The 19682-nt window shown below is 54.3% G+C and overlaps 3 protein-coding genes across 5 annotated transcripts in view; all 3 read left to right on the top strand.

The window, feature by feature from the left end:
• The window catches only part of LOC133354857 (sal-like protein 3), a 95169-nt gene extending 85587 nt beyond the window's left edge, over positions 1-9582 (top strand). The window contains exon 5 of the mRNA XM_061572010.1: positions 97-9582. Within this exon, the coding sequence (XP_061427994.1) occupies positions 97-924 (828 nt within the window). The 3' untranslated portion in view covers positions 925-9582. The remainder of the gene's footprint in view (positions 1-96) is intronic.
• The window catches only part of PDCD5 (programmed cell death 5), a 483454-nt gene that overhangs the window by 306955 nt on the left and 156817 nt on the right, over positions 1-19682 (top strand). The window lies entirely within an intron of this gene.
• ATP9B (ATPase phospholipid transporting 9B (putative)) overlaps positions 13922-19682 on the top strand; it is a 112661-nt gene continuing 106900 nt past the window's right edge. For all 3 annotated transcript variants that reach the window (XM_061572142.1, XM_061572141.1, XM_061572140.1), the window contains exon 1: positions 13922-14072. In XM_061572142.1, coding sequence (XP_061428126.1) covers positions 13993-14072 — 80 coding nt within the window. In that variant the 5' untranslated portion in view covers positions 13922-13992. The remainder of the gene's footprint in view (positions 14073-19682) is intronic.

Genomic DNA, 19682 nt, shown 5'->3' with positions numbered 1-19682 from the left:
GACGCGTCGGGTGGTGGGCCGGCGAGGGTCGTTTGCGTGCGGCCGAGCGGTCCCGCCTGTGCGTGCGTGCCTAACGCGCGTGCCGCCGCCCCGCAGGTGCACATGGGAACGCACATGTGGAACAGCGCCCCGCAGAGGCGAGGCCGCCGCCTCTCCCTCGACTCTCCCGCCGCCGCCCTCCTCGGCGGCGCCGCCGACGCCTCCAAGTTCCCGGACGTCTTCCAGCTGAAGGAGTTCCACGCGGCGCGCCAGGCCGCCACGGACGCCGCCTTCTGGAACCAGTACGCGGCCGCGGCCGCCATGGCCAACGGCGCGATGGCCGCCCAGCACCACGGCCCCGCGCCACCGGGGGGGGCGGCGGCGTCGGTCCTCAAGCCGAACGAGATCTCCGTCATCCAGAACGGAGGCCCGGCGCCGCCCGGCGCGTTCTTGTCGTTGAGCGGCGTTGGAGGAGGAGGAGCTCCCCCGGCGTTCCTGCGCCTCGCCGGCGGGCCGAGCGCCGCGGAGCGCGTCGGGGTCGTGGCCGGGTCGGCGGTGCCGCCCACGTCAATGCCTCCACCTCGGCTGGCCCCGTCGCTGGCCGGCACCGGCTCGGACGATCTCGCCGCCGCCCCGGACGCTCGCGAGGACGCGGGGAGCGGCGACGACGACCGCGGCGACGACGACGACCGCGGTGACGACGGCGGAGGTGGCGGCAGCGGCAGCAGCGGCACCGGGAGCCCGCCGTGCCTCCAGGAGGAGCCGCGCGGGCCCAGCCCCGGGCGCGAGCGCAGGGAGGAGGAGGAGGACGACGCGGATGAGGAGGAGATGCCGGCCATGACGGCGTACGGCGTGGGCACGGAGCCGGCGCGGGCGCTGGAGGCCACGCTGAGCCACCGCTTCGCTCGCTTCATGGAGGACGGACACGAGCTCGGCGTCAACTGAGTCCGCCCGCCCCCCCACCTCGCTACCCCCCACCCGCTTTCAACGTGATGCCGCCGAGACGCGCGACGGGTGGCCCGGGGCACGCAAGCGCTGTCCCCGCCGTGGTCGACGGAGGGCAGCTTCCTCGCCGCACGGCGGGGCGAGGGGCACGCCCGGGGCAGTGGCCCCTTCAGAGCGGAGAGAGAGAGAGAGAGGTGGGCACTGGCCGACCACGACGCGGTCGTCGCGGTCTCCCGCGTGGCTTTGCAGGACGCCGGAGCCTCGCGACTGTGAATCGCAACTCGCATTCGCTCTCTACTCTGAAGAAATGCCTTATCCTGAAGTGTTATTATCATCATCGTCACCACCATTTGTTCGTCCGTTTTAAGGAGAGCTGCCAGAGTTGCACCGACTCTCTCTCTCTCTCGGCTCGTCGCGAGCGAACGATTGTGTCATCTGCTCCGCGGGCACCTGGCGTGGGTGCGGTGAGGCCTCCGTGACGGCGATGCCAACGCGCGGCATGGCAGCGCGCTGAGGGTGGGGGGGAGGGGTGGGGACCGCGGGGGTCGTTCGGGTCGGGACTCGGCCGACGGGGTAAACGTGGGAACACGGGGTGAGCCGCTAGTGGGGCCGCAGCTTCGCCATCGCTTCCTTCCTTCTGCCATACCCCACAGTCGACCGTGATCGACCCTTCCGAGCGCCACGGCAACGTGGACTTGCGACGTGACGCCATGTGTCCGTTACTACCCACCGCAACGCCTCTCTCATTATTCGCAACCGAGACGTCGATGAATCCGACGTAGTTAACGGTCCCCGGTGGAGCGGCGGGACAAGCGGTTGGCGTGCTGAGCTGCGTTCGATTCCCCCTCCTCTCTTCAACCCGCGCTGACCGGCGTGGTGAAGTACGGTCGAAAGCCCCCCCCCCCTCCCGTGACCCATATGGCGTGGGAGAGACCTCCGTCGGTCGGCGGGATGCAAAGCGGCTGTCATGAACTACAATGCAAGGGTGTGGGGCGATGTTGTGGGGGTGCTGTAATTTTGCACACTTCGTCTGCATAACAAATGTACAGCAACCGTCAAAGAAAAAAAACAGCAACAAACGCTTACGTTCGTTTCACCGAGCTCAAGTGTTTCTGTCGCTGCAGCTCACGGCGGCGAAAATGTTTCCAAAATGTGACCCCCCCCCCCTGCTCCCCGCGCAGTCTCCCCCTCGCCCCCCAACCCGAAGTTCACCTCCGCCGCGAGCTCACGCCGGGGGTGGTGGTGCGGGGGGGTCTGCGGGAACGGCTCGCCGGTTCTATTCTTCATCGCATTTGTTCCCGGCAGTCGCCCTGGTTGCGTCACCAAAGAGCGCGTGGCCCGCACGTGAGGCGGACACTTGCAGACCCAAAAGGCCCCGGCGGGGTTGTTCACGCCGCCGTTGCGGGGAATTGAGAGACGGGGGATGGGGCTTCCTCCGCATTCCCTGGCTTTTGCTCGAGGAGTCTCGGGCGGCTTTGCGTTCCTTTTACAGGAGCCACCGCAGCCGCTCTGGCTCCGCTGCGACGTGGATACATTCCAGCATCTCGGAGGATCGGGGAACGTCGGCTTCACCATCCCCTTTATTGCGTGGGACCGGGAGTCGCTTGAGAAGGAGATCTCAGAAATAGCTCCTTGATACCCGTTGCCACGGCCATTCGCTGACACGAAGGGCTCGCGCCGTGGTGCGAGCGTGAACCCGAACGCTTCATCTCAGGACGTGAAGCCAGCGGAGAACACGAGATCTCAGAGTGATGACGACGTCGATCTAGAGTTACGGCGATCCTCGTTGCCCTGCCACAGACAAGTCCGCAGGCAGCAGCGACGATGCAGACAGGCTCTGGGCGCCCGCCTCTGTGCCGTCGCTGCCCGCGGCCCTTGCTCGGCGGCTCGGCCTTTGCTGCCCAAGAGGAGGCCGCTCGATCACGTCTCCATACCCAGACCTCAACGCCTCGCGCACAAAAACAGCAACAACAACAGCAACGCTCATAATCGTCGAGCATATTTGGAAATCGCGCCGTTCTTACAGAGCAAAAGGCTCACACCGGAAAGTGCCGCTGTGTGTCGTAGACGCAGGCTGCTGTAGTTTCACAATCGTGGGGGGGGGGGGGGGGGGGGCGATGTTGTTGCTGCTGCTGTTGTTGTGTGTGATCCCAGTTGGATAGTTTGCAGGAGACATTTTTCATATCTGGCAAATTTGGACCGTGACCCCGGTGCGCCACGGCCTGCGCTGTTCCAACGACGTCGCCAGATCTTTAACGCCCGCCGTTAAGCCGACCGCACGGACTATTTTACTCCGGTTCACACTGCTCACGCCCGCAGCAGCGTCAACCGGTGCCGCCCTGCGGGATCAAACCCTGAACCTCCGCGACAAGTGGCAAAGCGCGCCGCCACCGCCGGACAATGTCACAGCGGCCGCGGCACTGCCGGAGCGGATACCGAGCCCAGTCACAAAGCCAGCGCCCCCAGCCCCTCCGAGTGGCGCCTCAAGCAACGGCGAGCGGCGAGAGGCCAAGCGCAGAGCCGCGGTCCTGTGCGACGCCTCTCCGTGCCGCAGAGGTCCTCACCAAGTCATTCTCGTTGCAAGCGCGGCGATTCTCACCTTCGCGGCGAGCTTTTTACAGCGTTCTATTCGGTACGACGGTTCGTTTAGTCGCCTAGCTAGGTAGGTAGGTGTGCTGGCAATTCGCGGTGTCCTGTGTGGTAGGTGTTAATAACGCGGGAGAGTGGCCGTGAAGGCTGAGTTTGTAATTTATCTCCGTCGTGTTGAACCCGTGCCGTGCCCGGCACTGCATGGATTCAATGATAATGATTCGTGACTGTGCTGAGCCCACACTCTGTGGGTGTGGTAGCTTCTGCCGAGCGCGGCGCCACTCGTGCCCCGCAGCAAGAACACCCTGGGTTCGATTCCCAACTCGGGATGCTTTTCTGCGTGGAGTTTGTAAGCACTCGCCTTGTTCTGCACGGGTTTCCTCCGGGTTCTCTGCTTTCCTCGAACAACTAAACGCAATCGATGTCATCGGTGCTGGCCAAACATCGCAATGGAGCAGGACCCTCTTGAGAAACAGAGCATGCAGACTCAGGGGTGGCTTTCCCGGGTCAATGTGTAGCAAGCAGTATTGTCATTCCACAAGTTCGAACTGAGATTGGCGGAACTTGATGCAGCAATTTGCGATGGCTGGGTCCGCTCAGCACGAGCCTCAGACTCGCCGCTACATCGCCGCTGCCGCCGCCGCCGCTGCTACTACTGCGATTGGAGGCTTGCAACGACAGCTACACTCTGTCCAACTTCCCGAGAACAGAGTCTCTGGTAGCAGAACCGCCGTTCTGCTCGTGTGGGGCTACTTCACTGGGGTCGCGGCGGCCACCTTGGTTGGTGCTGCCGTTGCCCCCGTGCGCTGCTCCTGTGGGTTGTTGTTGTTGCCGTGGATGCCGACACAAGTCGGGGAGTCGCGAGGCTCTCGGCCGCCGCCCCCGTGTAAAGTCGCGAAACCCTCGGCGGCGGCGTCGGCGGTCGGGACGAGGTGCGGCGGAGCGATAGGGTAGCAGTGGACAGTCCCTGACCAAAGTTGTACGCGACGTGGATTTTCGTGGGGTGGGCGCGGAGGGAACGGCGTCACGTCGTGTCTCGCGCGTGTTGCGAGCAGTGTTATTTTATTGTGAAAGAGGCGACGGTTTGCACGCACGCGCACACACACGAACACGTGCGGACTCACGGACACGCACAGGGCAGTGCGTCGTCCCCCGGATTGGCCGACAGCGTTCGGGCTGCGACCCGCACGCGCCGTGCCTCCGCCGTGCCTCCGCCGTGCTGGAGGCACGCACAGCGGCAGCGCGGCCTCCATGCCAAGGAGCCCGAGGGTCCGGCCGAGGGGCGTCGAGTGCCTGCTTGCACCTCGTTCTACGGCAGTTGTCACCCGCACGACGCTTTTGACCCCGGGTTTAAAACATATATACACACACATATATACATCGATATAAACAACAAACCCCGATAACGTCGTCGAGTGGTGGGAACCCCCCGCCGCAGCTGAACCCCCCGGCAGGCAATGGGATCCCCCCCCCCCCCGCGTCCGGGTCACTCTCCCTGGCACGGGGAGCGGCTGCGCCCTGCGTTGCGTTGCATTCACGAAGCACATTCACACCCGATCACGCTGGAGGAGTCCAGAAGATGCGTAGCGGACTTTATGGATCGCCTACCCCCCCGCCCCCACCACTTCCATGTCCGCTAGCTCGGGTGAACGCACGCGGTGCAACCGGTGAATTGAAGTGACAAACGGCTGAAGTATTTTGTTTTATTGCAGTTGGACGAACGCACTTTAGAATGTCTGTGAAGCGCGAGTCGCGGTATTAGTGTGGGCTCCGTTGGCCTTGAGCGTGACTCTCGGCGCGGCGCTGAGGCCCCCCCCCCCGCTCCTCGCGGACGGGAGAGGGCGGCGCGTGTCACGGGGTCCCGGGAGCCCGGAGGTCCGGGAGTCGTCCCCACGGCAGCCAGCCCTGGCGTGTTTCTACTCCGTTTTTGTTGCTTTCAAGAGTCCTGCGACGCTCGGTGTGGCCACGGCCGAGGCAGGGACGGCGGCGGTTCCACCGAGTCGTCGATTGTCAGCTGCCCGAGTCGGCCTCTGGAAAACTTCCACGTCGATGCCTCCCGGTGACGCTCATTTCAATGAGACGATTACGAAATCACCTGGGCTGGGATCGCGCAGTCGCTTCCACAGCTCCCTGTGGAGCTGGCGTCTGAACTAAAAAAAACGGAACAATGTTTATTTTTATTTATTTCACAAGGCCCACTGAGCTATACAGCTTTTTTTCAGAAGTGACCTGGCCACAATTGACAGCCCGACGAAGTGGCTCACAACGTGGAAATTGATAGCAGCCAAATACTCTAAATGCGGGATGTTGATTCTAAACGCGTGGGGGAAAACTGGAGGACCCAGAGAAAAATCCACGCGACCACGGGGAGAGACACGCAAACTCCAAATATACAGCAGGCATCAGGGTCGGGATCGAACCCACGACCTCCTGCATGCCAGGCGAGGTAGTTAACATCTCGCCACTGTGGCTGACCTGGTGATCGTAACTCCACGGCGTCGTCTTCCCCGCGTGCGCGCAGTGATTCCTTCGGAAGCTGACGGTGGCGTCTGTCAGAAGACGTCCACTGTCCCTCCGCGTGCTCCGGTTTCCTCCCACGTGACTGTACACACTCACTACTTGGCTGAAAACACCTTGATATGTAGAGAACTGCAGAACGATTGTCGGCGCCGCCTCGCCGCCTGGCGACCTGCCAGCTTTTGCTCGCGATCCCTCGGGGGTTGTGAGAACGGCGCGAGATAAAATCATGAGGGTTGTTTTTTTTCTTAATTCCGAACAAGTTCTGAGTAAAATCCGTGTTTCGAGACTACGCAAAAGCTGCAGCCAATTGTACAGAGCCCTTGCCTCGTTGGAATCCGGAACCCAGCCCACGGATTTGTTTGTGTGCAAGCCTCTACTTGTCGAGGTATATTCACAGAGGTAGAGATACCCGCAGTTTCATGGGAAGTTAACAGGATGATTGGTTCATCGCCCTTAGACATTTAAGACATTTGAAAGGAACCAACTTCAAAGATTACAACGAAGCCTTGTTTGCACTCCGAGCACTGCAAAGTTCAGGTGAATATAATGGGATTAACGTCCCCTCAATATGAGTCGCTCACTTCACTGTTCACGCGACGTTCCCATCCTGGGACGAGCTGTGGCAGTGAAATGAATCAAAGATGAAGGTTGTTACAGGAACAGCCTCGATTGGGCATCGCATCCGCAGTGCCGCGACAATGCGAAGTGGAACACTGGGCTACCAACGGCGTTTGGCCTTTTGTGGCCACAACCTGCTGATGAGCACACCACTCTACGAGATGAAATCCGCATTTACCCACACAGCAAGTGAACAAGCGAACACCCGTCTTATTTATTGCATTGTTGGTGTCTCCGTGTTGTTCCGCAGCAACAGTGCGCCGCAGAGTTTGAATGTGAAGCAGATCAGTATTACTCCTATTGTTACGATTGTACTATTCCTACACCACCAGGGGGGCAGCCAGGCCTGGACACACCCCCAGGGTCGCGGGGCAGTTCCCAGTCCTCGAGTCCTGGCTGAGTGTCCACCAGCGGTGCCGCGAGTGTTCACCCACGCTGAGTGTTCACCCACGGGGCCACGAGTGTGCAGCCCGAGTCGGTGCACCATCGCCCCGGCGCACGCTGCGTTGCTGCTTGTCCTCCTTGCGTCGTTGCCAGATTAGAGCTGTTAAGAGTTTTATTTTTGGAAGTATTGAGCGTTGATGTCACACTACTGTTTCGTGAGAGCGTGCGTGAGCCGCAGAGCTCTGAGACCCACCTCTACTTCGCGAACGCGCGTGAGATTTCTCGTGGATATTTAGGCCAGAATTTGGCCTTTGGTGGTGTCGGGCATTTTTGCATTGGAATCCCGACTGCCGAATGTCCCAGTGGTGGCATCAGCGACGAGACACAGAGCACATCCATGCCCATTGGTAGCACTCCCCCAACAGCAGCAGAGCAGCCCTCTGCCACTTTGGAACATCTGGACATTTTAAAGCAATTCTTCATCTGACATCCTTGAAAGGGCCTATCTTTCCACAGCCCGTAGACTCTGTAGCCATGCAGGGCGGGTGGTTCGCTCTCTGTCTCTCTCCTGACTACGCCCCTCCTTCCTGGCTTTGACAGAGATTCAAAACGCGAAACTGGATTCCATGCGATGGCTCGAAGTGCATTCCATGGCTGAGGGCCTCAAACTCGCGCGATGACCCCGGGGCCCGCGTTCATCTCGGGGCCCGCGGCCACCGTGCGCCGCCGTAGGAAAGACTTCTCACTCCCGACATTTGGCAACCGCGGGATGGCTGCGTGATTTCCGAGCTTTCGGAGAACGCAATACCGTCGGTGCAAGTGTGCCCGAGTGACTCCCAGCAGAGTCACCGATGTCGACGATCACACCGAGCGACCAAATGGCATCGTGGGCGAGGTTTCTAAACAAGAGCTGCTTCTCACGCGCGAGTGTCGTTCTGCTACCGACGGAGTCGTTGTGAATGCCGCTTGCAGCTCCCCCCCTCCCCCACCGCGTTGTGGCTGCGTCGTGGGTGGAGGACCGCCGGCCACCGCGAGACGCGCCGCGTGCTCGCTCGTCACGTGCTCACTCACGTGACCCCTGACCTACCTCAGTTACACAGCAAACGTGGCTTGTGAAATTGTGCGTTACCGCTCGCTGTATATATTTACGCGCACGCGCGCGTGTACCCGTCGTGTGTGAACACGCGTGGAAAGCGGCTGATGGACGGAGCGTCTTCTTGTCAATGTGACGTGGGGGCGGTGATTATTCGTTTGTGAACAGAACCGGTGCTTGGTGGGGGGGGGTTTTGTTTGTTTGTTGTTGCAGTGGTCGCGGCCGAAGTGCCACCCTTTTAACGGGAGAGTCCGAATGTGATTCATCACCCTGGAGGTGCAGACCATTTGGATGCCTTTGCAGCACGAAGCACGTCCGCTGAGCGTGATCGGCCACCGCTATCGAGGTGCTCCGAGCGAGGGGGCCGCCGTCTCCAAGCTGCACGTGACGAGGGAAACGCAACGCAGTTGACGCACGTCATCCGTTAAACAGCTATCGCATTGCAGCAGTGGTTATTGATTATAAATGCATTTGAATCTTGGTACATCAATGGCGCATAATTTCAAACCGATCACATGACGTTTAGATTTGAGGTCTCCGCAGCCTTGATTATAATTCATTTTTAGACTTTATTCGGTTATAACGTTTAACAATGAATACATTAAACTTGGTCACACATCCCAATATTGACTCCTGGAGGAAAAAAAAAAACAACCCGAGTCACATGAAGCTGGGGGAGGCCACTCATTGGGAATAAACCGCGGTCGATGATAACCGCATTTTTGTTCACCTCGAAGCGCCACTTTTCCCGATCACCATAACACGATGATCATGATCAGCCAACCGAAGCGCGTGCGTAACCCTCCAGAACCTGCGCAATTCGGAGAACGCGTCCGCGATTGGAGTGAAGCGGCAGCTTGAAAGAACGGAGCCACGATAGCGAGCAGCAGTAGCAGCAGCAGCAGCAGTCGACGGCGGACATACTTGGTGACGTCACAATGCATCCACGTGCTCTGGAGCTGCACGCGACGAGAGGGGCTTGAGCGCTCACACTCTGGGTGGCGTGGCATACATCTGCCGGGAGGTTGCTATATCCGCCTCCTTACAGAATGTTCAATTCCCACGTGCGTATCGTGGGTAGGTGACGAGAGTGTGTGTGTGTGTGATTGAGGGATCAGTTGTTGTTCGCCGCTACGGTCATCGATCAAAGCTTCAGACACCACCGACACAATCTAAAATGTAGTGTGTTCACCAAACGCAGCAGGCGGGCGGATCGCCCTGTGTGTGTGTCCGTGTGATGGTGACGCGTGTAGCTAGCTAGAGTTGTACGTCCTGACCCTCCAGGGGATCGAGCTGCAGTCCACGAGTCGCAGTTGTCGGTGGCGCACGTGCGTTTCAGTGTCCCTCACGTGGGCTCTGGTCTCGCACCCTCCCCACTCGTCTGCCGCTATCTGCTCGTTCCATGTCGTCTGTGAAGGCAGCGGTGTTGTTGTTGTTGTTTCATTTGTAGAGTTCTGAGTTCTTTGGTTTTTATAAATAATAATAAAAACAAAAAAAACAAAGCCTAAACAGACGTTCCTGTGCTTCTTATCGTTGCGATTGTTTGCGAGTCGAGTACAAACGGCCGCGATGCAACTACCGAGGTTGCTTTTAATTTGATTACGCTCGTTCATGCCCCCCCACCCACCCGCAAGAAAGATTTCCCTGAGTCTCGTGGCTCAACTTCAGGAGGGTCCTGCCACGATTTCACAGCAGGGGGTGGGGGGGGGGCGCGATGATCGACATTCATAATCTCAATCATGGGGGGCCAATGCCCAGCCAAAACCGGACACCTTTATTTACTCATTTTCAGTTTTCAATAAAGATTCATAATTAATTAGACGCACCGGCGATTCCTAATGTGAGTGACAAAGCGAATCCCTCACCACCCCAAATATAGAAGTCAAACTCTGCCTATGATGTGAAAAATAAAAGGTTTTACCCTTTCTGGAAATACAGCAGGAGGTGTTAAGATGTTCAAACACCAAATCGAAACATTTTGCAAGGAATCAAGTCCCATGATACCCGCCTATGATCTCAGTTGGGTCATTGGGGTTCGTTTCCATCTCCTTGCGCGGCAGTTGTAAACAGCGATGCCCTCCCTTCAGCCGCCACCCACCTCCCCATCGCGTCTGCCCATGCTGGTCGTGCCACACCAGCACTTCGTCGATCGTGGCGGGGTCGAGTGTGGGTCACCTCAATCGTATGCTCTCGAGCCCCCGCTCGTCGAGGCCCTTCCTCCGACGGTGGTGTGATCGAGAAATTGCAGGGCTGCGCTTTTACCTTTGGACTGAGAAAAAAAAGGGCAAATGTCCCCCGCGGTGATTGATGCCACCGTGCGGTTTGTACTTTCCTGCATTCCAATCAGCGAAATTCATTGCTAAAAGCACACTGGAATCTGCTACGGTTTCCTGGATTTCGTAACTGCTTTCCGCCTTGCTGGTATGTCGTAGCGACAACCCAGAACATCGCATGCACGCACAGTCCGTCGCTGATCCGCTGCTAGATGACGGACTCCCATGCCGCGCGGGTCGTCGTGGGGGTTTCATGGCCATACTTCACCACGCCGGTCAGTGCGGGGTTGGTGAAGGCGGGCAGCACAGAAAGTGCAGTACAATGATTTTTCTGGACTGGCCTTCTGAGAAGACGTTGCACTAACGGTGCGTTCAATGCGAATTGAACTGTGTAGCGTCTCTTTATCAGAATCAGAATATTTATTTATCCTGGCGAAATCCGATGAGCTATGAAGCTTTTTTTCACAGATGTCCAGTTGGGGCGAGTCACAAAGTTACAACAAGACCACAAAAAACGATAGGAGTGCAAAGTACAGGAAAGGTAAGCACATCACAAAATAAATCGTAAAATAGATAAAGTATTTCAGTGAAAATTGCAAAAGTACACATTCTCAAGCCTGGCCAAGGGAGAATAACAACATCAAGATCAGTGCCAGACCACACCAAGACAACACAACACAGCCACCAATAAAATTACACATTTAAAGTTAACTGTCGATACATGGGTAAGGATAAAAGTTACAAATCACATTGCCAAATGTGGTTGTATCCAGCACAAATCTTCTGCTTCAGAATATTTTGAAAGGAAGATGTACACAGCACGATGTAAAGCAGGGGTGAGGTACGTCCGGACCGCGGGCCGTGTGAGGCCCGCGAAGTCATTTGGTGTGGCCCTGCCAAGGCAACCGCAGGCGGGACTCGAAATTCAATAAATCTAGGAGCAAACCTGGAAAAGCAGTTGCGAGTAGCAGCAACATCATCAATACCAGCTAACATCACACGCCTCACCAAAGAGAAGCAGTTCCAGACATCACATTAGGGGTGAGTTAATTAAATGTTTGACCAAATGTAACGGGCTAATTTTTAAGTTGATAATTTTGTATGGCCCGCGAATGATGTTATAAATATCCAAATGGCCCTTGGCAGAAAAAAGGTTCCCCGCCTCTGATGTAAATGGAAGAAACGAGGTTGTTCCAAACCATTGGTATTGCAACGCCAAAGGCATCGTCACATATTCCAATGATTGTTCTTGGAATATTTTCAAGGCAATTGGATGGACGTCTTAGGGCCCTTGGGTTTGACAAACGGGGTTCATGTATGAGCAAAGTCGAGCGCAGATTTGCCAACAATAAGGAGTTAAGCCGAACACCTCACTCAACAGCCAAATACAATCATTCACACACACTGCAATGCTTTAGCAGATTGAGTTTAGATCTGGAGGTAAGGGGCCGTCCATAAATGACGTCACGCACCTAGGGGGGGGGGGTCAGACATTTGTGACGATGTGTGACGAGGGAGGGGGTTTGAGAAATGTGACGTCACATCAAAATGCGCAACTTTAAATAAATATAGACAACACGTTCTACTTAATTAAATATACTTTTTAATAAATGTTTTCTCTACAACACCAGAGTGCAGCGGCACATTAAATACGCACTACAATGTCAATCATTTAAAGCGATTTGAAGCATGTTTTATTTGGGGGGGGGGGGCAGAGCTTCGTGACGTCATATTTGAGGGGGGGTCTGACTTTTTGTGACGCCGTGTGACGAAGGGGGGGGGGGGGTCAAAAATCGTCCCAAATCGCGTGACGTCATTTATGGACGGCCCCTAAGACCGCGTGACTTGGCAACAGCTTCAACACTGGAGGCAAACAACCCCTTCCATCACTGCGTTGTGAAATATCCAACGCAGAAGATCCCCTGGGGTTTGATCTTCCATGAGGCTGGCTTGTGGTCCACCCTAAACCAGATCCACTCCACGAAGCGTGGCAGTCGATGTGGATGATAACTGATGATGCACAAATGGCAATTGTAAAACTTCCCAATAGTGGTGTGTGACTGCATACCTCTCAGACCCTGATCAGTGCCCACCTTATTGCAGACCAATTCAGACCCTATTGGTCACCCCGTGCCCTTATACATCTCAACGTTCATCATACAAAGTCCCATCACAAGGGAGAAACACAAACAAATATATATATATATTTTGCCCGTATTGAAACGGTTGTACGCCGTCTGGACCTGAAAATTGCTCAATTACCCTGTACAAGAATAATAGGGGTTTTCCCCCTTTTTTCTGGCAACAAAACTCAAACCTCATGTCTGCATTAACCACAAAACTTGTGGTCAAAATGCAAACAAAAAACACACTCCGATAATATATGCATTATCCTTGAAATAGATATTGCATATATTATCAGTGTTTTTTTGGCATTTTGACCACAAGTATTGTGGTTAATGCGTACATGATTCCTTGTAAAAAGGTTTCAGTTTTGTTACCAGAAAAAAGGGGGAAACCCCTATTATTATACTTTGGTACTGGCAAAGGAGGTCTAATGTTACCCTGTACAAGAATACGGAGTGAGCCCTGTGGGTTGACAGCCATATGCGACTGTGATCGTACAGGACAGACCCGCACAACACGTCACGACGCAATTCCCCGATCCACAATAACACGAGGAGACACCACGGCGACACACAACTCCACTTCTGCTCCTGAGACGGCGGCTGTCTGGGCTTTACCACCTGAATGTGAAAGCAGCCGGACGAAAGAAATGGGATGGATCTGGAGGTAAAACCTCTGATTTGGCGGTCACCCCTGAGGGCACGGGCGGTAAGGCTCGAGGCAATGGGGGAAAATCCTCTGATCTGGTCGCCGTGCCGCATCTGGAGGTAAAAAAACACATTCTTGCGGAGGGAGCTGGTAGGAACGTTGGGTTGCTCGGTCAGTGGCCTGCAGGGTCAACGGCGGCGTGGTGCATTCCGCAAATATGGCCGACTGTGAGGGCGGGCACAAGCCGGCATGAGTAGGTTAAACGTTGAGTTTTATAAGGGCACCACGGGGTGATCAGCCCCTCCCCACCCAGCCCCACCCCACCCTCCACACCCAGCCCCTCCCCACCCAGCCCCTCCCCACCCTCCACACCCAGCCCCTCCCCACCCTCCACACCCAGCCCCTCCCCACCCAGCCCCTCCCCACCCTCCACACCCAGCCCCTCCCCACTCAGCCCCTCCCCACCTTCCCCTCTCCACCCAGCCCGACGCCTCCCATTGTTGGATGCACGACGGACGGACGGACACAATAATCCCCTGTGGGCTGGTGGAACCAGGTGGTTCCTACCAGTAAAACCTCTGATCTGGTTGCTGTTCCACATCTGGAGACAAAAACCTCTGATCTGCTTGCCGTGCCGCATCTGGGGGTAAAAAAAACCTCTGATCTGGCGACCTTGTGCTCGTCTCGCGTGCCCCCCCTCCCCCAACCCCGCGAGCTGGAGGTAAAACCTCTCTGCTGGCACCGGCGGCGAGCACGCGCAGTCGGCGCAGCAGCGGCAGCAGCAGCAGGAGTAGCGGCGCGGCAGTCGTCAGCGCCATGGGGGACAGCATCCCGCTGTACCCGGTGCGCGCCCACGGGCGCCAGGGCCGCGGCCTGCGCAGCGCGCACGACTCCAGGTGACCGGGACCGGCGCGGCCGCGAGGACGAGACTCGGGGAGGCCGCGGGGCTCCGGGCGCCGTTCGACTCCGGCCGCCTGCCCGGGCGCCGCGTCGCGTGTGTTTGTTGAGTGTCATCGCTCGTGCGTGAGAGGCAGAGGAGGTGGAGGAGGAGGAGGTGGAGGAGGAGGGCTGGGCTCGTGAATTGGCGCCAGCGAGGCGCGGTGGCCGAGTCGGGCCCAGGGAAGAGCAGCCCCGTGTTGTTGTTGTTTTAGGGCGTTGCGATTTGGTAGTCCGTATAGTCGGAGCGCGGCGTCCGATTGGATGCGGTGGTGTCACGTGAGCGCGCTGCGGCGAATCGCGCGCTGCGAAATTGCGTGGCTGCGCCTATGCAGTGTGCGTATTGTAATTAGAGGCTTTGTGTTTGACAGTCGTGTCATTCAGAGGCTCCGGCTCACTCAGTCATTCACCATGTAGTCATTCACTCATTCATTCACTCAGTCATTCACTCAGTCATTCACTCAGTCACTCACTCAGTCACTCACTCAGTGATTCACTCAGTCACCGTTTAGTCATTCACTCAGTCATTCAGAGGCGCCGGCTCACCGTTTAGTCATTCACTCATTTATTCACTCAGTCATTCACTCAGTCATTCAATCAGTCACTCATTCATTCACTCAGTCACTCACCGTTTAGTCATTCACTCAGTCATTCACCATGTAGTCATTCACTCAGTCATTCCATCAGTCATTCAGTCAGTCATTCACCATTTAGTCATTCAGTCAGTCATTCACCGTTTAATCATTCACTCAGTCACTCACCGTTTAGTCATTCACTCAGTCATTCACCATGTAGTCATTCACTCAGTCATTCCATCAGTCATTCAGTCAGGCATTCACCATGTAGTCATTCACTCAGTCATTCACCGTTTAATCATTCACTCAGTCACTCACCGTTTAGTCATTCACTCAGTCATTCACCATGTAGTCATTCACTCAGTCATTCCATCAGTCATTCAGTCAGTCATTCACCATTTAGTCATTCAGTCAGTCATTCACCATTTAGTCATTCAGTCAGTCATTCACCATTTAGTCATTCACTCAGTCATTCACCGTTGAGTCTTTCACTCAGTCATTCATCATTGAGTCCTTCAGTAATTTAGTTTATATAGACGTACAGCCCTTATGTCAATCCACGCCATGTGGGGTTATGGTTTCTTATCCGTCGACGCGTGGTAGTGAAAGCGGAGAGCATAGTGTTGGAACATAGTGCAGTACAACAATGGATGACGATGCACTTCTCTCTGCTGCCCACCACGTATCCCCCTCGAAGCCTGTAACACCTGCTATGCATGATTGTCACCCATCCAAGCTCTATCCGGTAGCGTTAGCGGGGCTACCCGATTGTGTAGGGAATTCATCGATTACTCTGCCGATTATCGGTTCAGTTGATCGACTCTTCATATAACAGGAAGAAAAATTGGGAAAATATTTCCTCTGATTCCAAATGTGCTGCTGGACGGGAGGTGTTGGGTGAGGCTTGGTGAAGTCATTGGCATCATCAGCTGCGTCACACCGACTCAGAATCAGAATATTTATTTATCCTGGAGGAATCCGATGAGCTATGAAACTCTTTTTCCAGTAGGGGCGGGTCAGCAAGTTGCAACAGCAAACACTGGGCGAGGCTTGGAGGGGGGTTCCAGCCTTCGAAAGGCCGGATGTCAAAGGAGATGCAATTTTTAAAGGTGGTCGAGTAATGGAACCCCAAAAGTAGTAAATTATAAGATGTTGATTAGTCTGCCGAGTTGACTAATTTGGCCACAGCTATTCCATTCGATTAATTATTCTATTAATCATGCAGGCATCGATTCAATCAACACTGGGTGGGGTCCTTTGCTTACATCAGGGGTGGGGAACCTTTTTTCTGCCAAGGGCCATTTGGATATTTATCACATCATTCGCGGGCCATACAAAATTATCAACTTAAAAATTAGCCCGTTATAATTGGTCAAACATTTAATTAACTCGCCCCTAATGCGATGGCTGGAACTGCTTCTCTTTGGCGAGGCGCGTGATGCTAGCTGGTATTGATGATGTTGCTACTCGCAACTGCTTTTCCAGGTTTGCTCCTAGATTTATTGAATTTCGAGTCACGCCTGCGGTTGCCTTGGCAGGGCCGAACCAAATGATTTTGTGGGCCTTACACGGCCCGCGGGCCGGACGTTCCCCACCCCTGGCTTATAGCCTAGTAACAATGATGCCCGTGCCATGGTGAGACCAGGGTGGTCATAGCTCTGATTCACACCATTCTGTGTCACAGAGAGCCTCACTGCTGAGCTCCTTCAGAAAGGGGCCGGCATGGGCCAGGTTCTGAAGGCAGTTTGCTTTGCCTTTGGGAGCCTGACACAGTGTGGGGTAACCACGTGTGGCAGAGAACACCCAATTCCCAGAGAAAACCCACATGCGGTAGGGGGAGCTGGCCAATATCCTAAAATAGGAGCACAGAGCTTGGGCGAATGTCGGCCTCCTTCCTGCTTGTCTGTGATTTCCCCCACCTCTGAATCATCCTCCACTCAGAGGGTAAATGAAAACGGTGTGCGCTATAGATTCTACATGATTAGAACACTCAAATTCCACACCACACTCGGAAGCATGTTCCGTGCTGCCTGCAGAAGCCGCCATGTCATTGCTTTGCAAATGAGCAGCTAGCACACATCACGACTCATCCCTGAATGATCCGCCAACCCCCACAGGCTGCATCACCTCACCCGCACCCATCGATCACTACATCCAGCGGTGAACGTTTTGTGTTGAATTTAATGGCATGAATTGCAGTATTTGAGGTGCTGGTGGCCCCATGCCACTGTGGACAAAAATCACCGCTCACAATCAGGAAGGCTGAGAATTCATGTCCCAATCGGAGGTCAACTTCGGACATCATTTTTCGAGGGTCAACAAAATTAGTAGTGCTAATTTGTGGTTCTAATGAGACACTGGCCGTCGTCACAGTAATGTGGAATTTCCACCACTGGTTCAGCGCGGCCAACTTGGATTCGAGCCACGCCACGCTCTTGCGCAAATTGAGCTGTGGCAGTAGTGACACACGGTGGCATGCTGCTACGCGCGATTATATTGGGGTGTTTTTTCTCCAGTATTAGGCAGCTTGCTGTGTGAAGCACAGACTGGCTCGGCGATGAGCGTGCACACCTCTGGGCTGACCATCTGCACTCTCAGCCGTCGGCCAGTAACACGTTGCTGTGCTCTGCTGCCTCAGGTTGACCAGGTTTTGCTAATGTGGTTTCACATGATTAATCTGAGCTTCCGTCTCGATCGATCGATGCTCAGTTTTGTCGTATGTGACCATTATATAAAGTCAGCAAATTCCACTTGTAGTAATATTTCTGCCGTCATAAATAATCATTACAGCTTTGTGTACACAGTTATTCATCTGTGTTTTGGGGTCTTGAATGCAATACATCTGTTCAGAAGCTTTGAGTGTGGTTGATACACTCTGTGAACAACTGAATCGAAAAAACACCTACATGTTTTCACAAGAGGAATTTCTTGCTGACTTGTGCATACTGGACATGTGTGAAATAGACCATCGGATTCCTCCAGTCTAAATAAAGATTCTGATTCAGATTTCTAATGCAATTATAACGCTCAATAATTCCCGCAGTGCGCCGTTCTAATTCTCTTGGCAATTGTTTGTAAAATTACTTAACTTGCGCCCGCTCAGCTCAGTAGCCAGATGTGATGTGTCCAGGAGGAGGATTTTCAGATGTAACTTGTTTAGATTCATCGTCACGACACAGCATTATTGTTATTATTATTTTAGAAGTGCTCCGTGCAGCATTATGGAAAGCATCTGTGGGCATCAAACATTTGGCTCGGTGAGTCGCATGCCTGGTGAACTGTCCTGCTAGAGGGATCCATATCCTCAAGGCATCTGGCTCCTATAGGCCCTGGTGGAAAACCCCAAGCCTCCGGTTGCTGTGCAACTCACCACTGCACCAGTCGGCATGGAGTTGGCTATTTCTGTATTTTCACCAGCTTCTGTTTGGTGTAGATGTTAAATACACTGTGTCAGATTAATATACAATAGGATAGTGTGTGGTGTATATATATATACACACACACACCAAACACTCACGAACGCAATTGGACAAACTTTTAAAAGGACCCACCTAAAAATGTTTTGGGACTTGGGCCATGATAACTAAATGTTCTTCCATACGGCAGTGTGACTTGCAACGGTATATATACTCTGTCGGCGAAGTTGCTGAGCCAGTTAGGGGCTCTGGGTAAATAATGGGCGTTATTAGTATTACTACCAACTCTTGTCATGTCCACAATTACTCGTAAATCCAGTTCTCGGTTGCAAGAGAATTTTAAATATGATCTTTGTGGATTCTTACCGTGGGTTAAACAATAGTATATTCACCCAACCCGATCGAACCACTTCACCTTATCGTCAGTGCTGTCATCATCACCATCACGGTCGTTTCTACTAGCGCCCTTCACATCCTGGGTTCTGTCCGGCGGTCGTGTCAACAAATGGGAGAGGGCGAGGAAATGAACGTCGGGCATGACAGTGTGCAGTGCTAGCACGTGCTCCTCACCACGGCCGGTAATTCGGCTGTGGGTCATTTGAACTTTACTCCCTTAACACCCCAACATGAACGCACATGGGGCCCTCCCCGCTATCGCGACTGACGTCAGCCGGGCTGTAATGTTATTTTCCTAAGAGGGGCCACACGTTGGGAATTCACTGAAAAAAACAATTGGATCAGTGCTCTAGTGATAGAAATATGCACATAACCACTGTACGTAGCGCTTGCGTATAAAATACATGTAAATTACATTGTGCGTATACATTGCGTGCATGTTAAGTTTGTATTTATCCACAGTACATGTGTGTAAAGTGGTATTACAATACGTATGTCAATTGTGCACGTATGTATCTGTTCAGTCACAGCATCACCGCGCTGTGAGAGTCAACACATGCTCTCATGTGAAGTCACTTCGCACCCATTCATTTCCTCTGTCTCGTCTTCGTAACTCCTATACAAAATATGACATTTGTCAGTTTCACTCGTGCCTCTGGGTATTATTAATGTGTGTATATTCACGAGCGCTGGGTGCGAGATTCCGCTGCAGGGCAATGAAGAACACGTGTTCAAAACAACAGCATGATTGCAGAGAGCATGTTTTAGTCATGTGACGCCTTATCCTGTTAGCTTGGGTAGTGCGGTGTAGATGTTTACACTTCACGGCTCTGAAACATCGCAGGGTCCTGCCAGGCATCGATCGAAATTAATCTTTCTCTGCAGAGATAGCGTCGCGTTTGTAAAGACGATTGTTTCCTACCTTTCGCGATCATCAGAGGTGAGCGCTTGTCAAGTTACCGCCAGTTTGATGTAGCATCCGTGTACAGTTCCAGACAAGTGACGTGTATTGTTTGTTGTTTTGGGTAAGTATCAGTGGTAGGAATGGAAGCGTGCAGTTATGAAGTGCCTTTATTGTGAATCGCATCAAAGCGTTTCTTGGAACGAGCACGTGTGCGCCAGCCAGATGATCCAGCCGCGGCTACTCCGGCTCGTGAGCCAGTCTTCCCCGGCTGGACTCTGC

Source organism: Lethenteron reissneri, chromosome 49, assembly GCF_015708825.2.
Source record: "Lethenteron reissneri isolate LAM-NWPU_2019-01 chromosome 49, ASM1570882v1, whole genome shotgun sequence".
NCBI classification, from domain to species: domain Eukaryota; kingdom Metazoa; phylum Chordata; class Hyperoartia; order Petromyzontiformes; family Petromyzontidae; genus Lethenteron; species Lethenteron reissneri.
This window is presented reverse-complemented; position numbering and strand designations above follow the sequence as displayed.